This window comes from Ceratina calcarata, unplaced genomic scaffold (assembly GCF_001652005.2).
Source record: "Ceratina calcarata isolate Rehan_Ccalc_2016 unplaced genomic scaffold, ASM165200v1 scaffold211.2, whole genome shotgun sequence".
In the NCBI taxonomy this organism is placed as follows: domain Eukaryota; kingdom Metazoa; phylum Arthropoda; class Insecta; order Hymenoptera; family Apidae; genus Ceratina; species Ceratina calcarata.
The window spans coordinates 995,428-1,002,242 of NW_017142786.1; the positions used below are offsets into that span (position 1 = coordinate 995,428).

General features: G+C 33.6%; 1 protein-coding gene across 6 annotated transcripts in view; it reads left to right on the forward strand.

Annotated features, from left to right (window-relative positions):
* The window catches only part of RasGAP1 (Ras GTPase activating protein 1), a 17,690-nt gene extending 10,881 nt beyond the window's left edge, over positions 1-6,809 (forward strand). For 4 of the 6 annotated variants that reach the window (XM_018020027.2, XM_018020030.2, XM_026811311.1 and 1 more), the window contains exons 11-14: positions 1,703-1,744; positions 1,822-1,928; positions 3,126-3,369; positions 5,518-6,809. In XM_018020027.2, the coding sequence (XP_017875516.1) occupies positions 1,703-1,744; positions 1,822-1,928; positions 3,126-3,369; positions 5,518-6,355 (1,231 nt within the window). In that variant the 3' untranslated portion in view covers positions 6,356-6,809. The remainder of the gene's footprint in view (positions 1-1,702; positions 1,745-1,821; positions 1,929-3,125; positions 3,370-5,517) is intronic. The other 2 variants (XM_018020028.2, XM_018020029.2) reach the window with 2 other exon arrangements.
* The last annotated feature ends 6 nt before the right edge of the window (positions 6,810-6,815 follow it).

Consider the following 6,815-nt stretch of genomic DNA (forward strand, 5'->3'; position numbering starts at 1 on the left):
GCTATCAAATTATTGCAACATCTCCACACGAATTCTCCTTTCTTCAAAATATGTTTTTGCATGTCTTGTGGCATATTTTTTCTGTTCTTTCGTACCGTCCAGATGACGTTTGTCTTTTGACGGTGTAATTTTAGAAACAGGTTGGGCGAAGAGTACCAGTTATCCAGGAATAAAGTGTACCCTTTATTTATTATAGATTTTGACAACTCGATAACAACATTCTCCGACGCACTCTCGTGTCGATTAGTTCTGTCCTGGCCGGTATATATTTTAAATCCATGGCAGAAACCGGTAGTTGCCTCGCACAATTTGTAAATTTTTATTCCAAACCGAGCTCTTTTTGACGGATTGAATTGTTTGTACCCTGAACGCCCTTTATATTTCATCAAGGATTCATCTATGCTAACATATTCATTGGGTGTGTAAATTTCTTTAAATTTTTGATTCCAAAAATCAATGACCGGTCTTATCTTGCGAAGTCGGTCTTTACTATCACCAGTTTCATTATCGGAGAAATGTAAAAATCTCGAAATTTGACGAAATCTCTTAAATGGCATCGTTTCTCTAAATATTGGCGTTCCTAATACAGCTCTTTTAGTCCAGTAAAGTTGAATACTTGATTTTTTTACTTGACCCATCAAAATACATAATGCAAAATAGGCCTTCATTTCGTCTAAAGTGACAGGATACCAAGTGTCGTCTACACATCGTTTTTTTCGCTCGTCGTGTATTGTTTGATCTGCGAAGCGATTTCTTTCCGTAACCAGGCTTTCCCAAAACTTCTTATCAAATGTAATAAAGAATAGGTCTAGTATTGTTGGATTCTCGCTTAAATTATTTAAGACAGACGCCTTTATTCCATGATGTTCAGAATACTTCCAAACTATTGGTGTGTTTTCTACTTTTCGCCAAATCCATGGTTGTTCTGTCGTACCTTCCACTTCACTACTATCATCTATAATCATATGCCTTATTCGCTTTGCAACAGGCATAAACACGTCACTATCAGAAGATTCGTTATCACGGTCTTCACTAAACACTTTTGTACCTTGCATTTTGAAGGGGTTTCTTAAATTTGAATAATTGAACTGCTTCGTAACAGCAACGATAAAAATTGTGACTAACTGTTCTGAGGTACTGAGAGGAACTAACATTCAGTCACGAGCGTAACGGGCAAAAAATCAGTCCGCGAGCTCGGTTTGTTATGTTTACTTTTGGCCCAAGTATCTGGTCGCGAGTCAGACTCGTGATATTTATGTTTGCCCCAAGTATCTGGTCGCGAGTCAGACTCGTGATATTTATGTTTGCCCCAAGTATCTGGTCGCGAGTCAGACTCGCGATATTCATGTTTGGGCAAAAATCTTCATCGCGAGTCTGAGTCGCTAAAGTACGGGAAGGGGTTAATATCATTCAAATTCATATTCATAAAATTATACGAAAATTCATTTTTATATATATTCGCTTGTACTCAAGCTACTCGGTTTCTTTCAACTGCTCGGTATTTTCGAATACTCAGATGGGATGGGAAATTGAGTCTTAGTTCGGTTCGATCGTCGAACTATTGAAAAGATTCGAGCATTTTCGATACCTGGTAGGTACAAGCAGTTCATACGTATATTACTTATTTTTCTGAATTGCCAGCATTGTTATTAAATCCATGAAACTGAATACAATTATCGCTAATAAAAAGCATTCCTAATAGAATATATTTTCTCTTCATGCACTCCACTGATCGTAATAAGAGGTTCGTAACGATATCTCGTTGGTAATAGAAGATTATTACGCGGGTTCGGAGAGTTCTCAATTGTTTTTTAATTACAGAGTAATGATTAAAAGGGCCCAAGGTAGAAAGCGGTTTGGACGAAAGAATTTTAAGCAAAGATACTTCAGGCTCACCACGCAAGATTTAACTTATTCGAAGACTAAAGGTAAAACACGCCTGTTTCGAAGAATTATGGAAGAATACGAAACCACAATGAAAAGAAAGAAGTGTGGATGTGGGATGAAATGTATGTTTTCTTGTATGGTTTAACGCGTTAATTACAAATCTGAAGAAAGAATCGGAGTTTAAAGGGTAGTTTTTCAAAATAGTGCAACAATAGATGTAAAAACAGAGCAGTTTTCGCTGAATAATTACAAATATGCCAATCGATTTCTGCCATCATGTAATCTGAAATGAGTTAATGAATTAACGGAAATTATACTTATGATTGTCTGACTTATAATCACTCGCCAGAAGTCGAACAATACACAAGAAAATCGTAGATGAGTTTACTATCGTTTTAACTGTCAATATGTATTGATGAGTTATTGGTTTATTAGATTACATATATAGTGACTCCCATTAATATTCAGATACATTTGAAAATAGAATAACTTTTTTAATATCATACATGATGAAACATATTCATTTTGTTTAGGATGTTAGGAGACCTGGTTCGCTACATAATATATGACAAAAAATTGAAAAAAGGAATTACTACTCATTACAATCTCGAGGAAGATACAAAATGATATGATTTGTAACTTTTGTTAGAATCTTCTATAAAAATTTGAAACATCCCGTTTGTATATTTAACTAAGCTATATGTATGCACGAAGCAGAAAAATCGTTGAGAGCATAAAAAGTCAGATACACAAGCATGTAAATTATTTTTAGACCGAAAATCGTGAAAAACTGATTTTTGAAACATTTAATCGCTTTCAGCTCACAGTAACATTAATCGATTTTTATAAAAAATTGTATAAGCATATAACTTACTTAGATCTACAAACGGAATGTTTTAAATTTTTTTTAAAGACTAATAAAAATCTTACAAATTATGTATTTCACTTTTTTTGTAATTTTTATTATAGTCTATACTTATAGTTTGGCAATTTTTTAATTTATCGTCTAGTTTTCGAAAAAGTCGAGTTTGAAAATTCGATACTGTTACGGTGAAGTCACGGTTTATCGAGCAACGTATGCTATGCATTATCGCCAATAAAAATTTGAAGTATCTTGTGTGTAGATCTCAGTGTGTCAAAATACATAAGAAAACATGAATTTCGTCCTATGTTCAGACTACATTTGTGGGCCTCTGAATTTATCTAAATAAACTCACATTTTGTATTCTATTTCCTAGGGAAAGAACCTTTGTGTAGAATACCTCTCGAAGACATTTTGGCCGTTGAGAAGCTTCAGGAAGATTCGTTTAAAATGAAGAACATGTTTCAAATTGTTCAATCGCAAAGAGCGCTCTACGTTCAAGCTGGAAATTGTGTGGAGGAAAAGGAGTGGATTGACATCTTAACAAAAATTTGTCGCACCAATAGCAATCGATTAGAGAAATATCACCCAAGTGCATATATTAACGGCCATTGGCTTTGGTACGCTATATATTTTATTATAAGTAGACTACGGATTTTTATGCATTTATGTTTTTTATTCATATCAAAAAATCCATCTATTGTATATAATTTCTAAAAGTACATAAAACAATTCATGTAAATCTCACATCATGAAGTTCTAAAAATTATAAATCTGTATAAATGGGTCACATTCTTCACAGCATATTTAAAAAAATATGATTTTTCGTAAGAATCCGCAGACTATATTTTATTATAAGTATATTACAGGCTGATTATGTTTCTAAAAGTAGGAGAAAGTTGTTTTTATTATAGTGGATGATTCTCACAACGTGATGAATTTAAATATTAATCGTAGAGAAAATTGTTTCAAACAGAACTTGCATGGTTCTGAGAAGGACATACAGTGTTCTAATAATTTTGATATTACATTATTTTTTTATCGAAATGCGAAGGCCATTTTCATTTGTTTTAGATCGAAAGCCTAACATTTCTTATTGAATTTAAATAGAGTATGAAATTTCTCATAAAAAAGTATTAGAAGATATGGGATTTAAAGTTAATGCTTACGAAAGTATTCTTAAAATAAGTTTTGGTTCTGAAAAATTAATCATCTTTAAACTCTTGTGATCTTGTAATAAACAGTCCTAGAACATTCAGTCTGAGCTTATTTTAAAGCTTATAATTTCTACTTCCGCATACTGCAGATCATATTTTGTCACGACGTTCTTAATTCATGTGTTGAGTAAATAAGTTACCGGCGGTATACTTTTCACTTAAACTTCTATAAAGTCGCAACAAAAAATCGTAGAACGAAGATCTATCGCTTATTTTAAAGTGGAAATATCATCCTTTAAATTTGCGAGTTTATGAAGTTTGTCCTACTCTAAAACCTTTATTTCACTTAAACTTCAATAAAATTGCAACAAAAAATTGTAGAGAAATGATTTTGAGCTGACTTGAAAGACATAGGATCCTTTAAATCTGCGGTGGATTGAGTCTTGAAAAAAATTTTATAGTGTCCGCAGAGTGGTTGTAATTTTTAAGAATTTGATAAGAGAGATATGTCCACGTTTTTATTCATCACGTGAAATAAGAACGTTTTGTCCAAATGTGGTTTGCATGAATGGTACATGTACTATATTTATTACTTATCGGCAAAATTTTATTGATAATCGAATCGTTAAACCTTACATAAATCATGAAATTTTGAAAAAATCCGAAACATATTAGTATTTAGATGAGGAATATATTTGAGAATTTTTCATAGCAAATTTAAATGAAAGAATAGCTTGTATATATGAATGTATCAATTTATAATTAATATCTGTAATTCAAGTGAACAGGAAATTTTGATAAAAATCAAAGGAACACTGGATGAGAAATATATTTTATCTGAAATGAGTTAATGAATTAACGGAAATTATACTTATGATTGTCTGACTTATAATCACTCGCCAGAAGTCGAACAATACACAAGAAAATCGTAGATGAGTTTACTATCGTTTTAACTGTCAATATGTATTGATGAGTTATTGGTTTATTAGATTACATATATAGTGACTCCATTAATATTCAGATACATTTGAAAATAGAATAACTTTTTTAATATCATACATGATGAAACATATTCATTTTGTTTAGGATGTTAGGAGACCTGGTTCGCTACATAATATATGACAAAAAATTGAAAAAAGGAATTACTACTCATTACAATCTCGAGGAAGATACAAAATGATATGATTTGTAACTTTTGTTAGAATCTTCTATAAAAATTTGAAACATCCCGTTTGTATATTTAACTAAGCTATATGTATGCACGAAGCAGAAAAATCGTTGAGAGCATAAAAAGTCAGATACACAAGCATGTAAATTATTTTTAGACCGAAAATCGTGAAAAACTGATTTTTGAAACATTTAATCGCTTTCAGCTCACAGTAACATTAATCGATTTTTATAAAAAATTGTATAAGCATATAACTTACTTAGATAAGAATTTTTAAAAAATTGCCGAACTTGAAGTATTAGAATGTAACAATTTGCTAACAATTATATTATATTTAATATCTGCAATTATGGTGATGAAGAAAATATACGATATACTAGTATACAAAGACAATTTTTTCAGGTATTCTATAACACATTCAAATGCATAAATTTGATTTTTAGCTGTAAAGCAGTAGTGGAAACCGCTCCGGGATGTTGCGAGGTGTCTCCAGGCGTGGAAGCCGGAATGCGAATGGTCCTAGATCCGGATCGAGACTTACAACGAATACACTCGTTGATCTTCACGAACATGCCGCGTCTCGAGACGTTGATGAACGCTTGCGAGTGCCAGGCCGTGTACGGCAGTAACGACACGTGCATCATACCAGGCGGGTCTCCAATCGAAGACGTGCCTTCTTGCATCAAAACGTTGAGCGCCTTAAGAGAAGTCGCGTACGCCTTGCAGCACGAGCATCGAGCCTACTTCAGGAGATTAGCGCGCGATACCAAGTACGGAAGCAAGCAAGCCCCGATCGGCGACGACAATTACCTCCACCTCGCTGCCAGAGCTGGGTTCGATAGCCAATTAACGAAACACGCTTACGAGGCGGAGAATTCGAGCCAGCATTACATAGAGACGGATCACTGTTACAATAGCGGGCTATCCAGGCGAATCGAGGATCAACGCTCGTTAGACGAATCGTTACGAATACGCCCCGTAACCGTGCACCATAGGTACGAGAACGAGAACAATTTATTCCGGCGATACGAAAATAACACGGACAGCGTTCGGAGTATCCAAAATGATCTCAAAACGTTCAGGACTGATCAAAATTCCGAGAAGAATATCAATTTAGAAAATAATAGAATGTTAGACAACTCGAGGGACGAGGTCACCGGTTCTGGGTTACCGCGGAAGTTTAATAACTACGATCATATCAAAATATTAAACGAATGTGCAGTTACGAAATTCAGGGGCGAGAAATTATCGTGTAACCCTCTAAGCGATCATACTAATTGATTGCACTAATAATTAGACTGCGGATTTTATGCATTTATATCGGAATTAGGTAAGCAAAGAAATGTAAAGAATACACATACAAACGTGCATAAAGTATCAATGACAAAATGAATGACGTGATACTTAAAAGATGAAGAGAAGTACATGTGACACCCTCCTTTTACACAGTGGAAACATACTGAGTATAAGAAAATCGTGTAAGAAAAAAATCATGCAAATATTGATGAGCAGAAATATAGAGGGTGAAACTCGTAACATGACGAATTCTAGTATTTTACAATTGTTACAAGATTTTTAAACAAATGTTGTACAGCTTTCAGGAGGACAAGCAGAGCTGTCATCTGCTTTTGTCTTTTTCTCGAGATATGAGGATCACCTGCAATCTTGTAAATAACAAATTTTATATCATATCATCAGTTAAATTATCACACAATGTACTAATACATTTATATTTTTTATC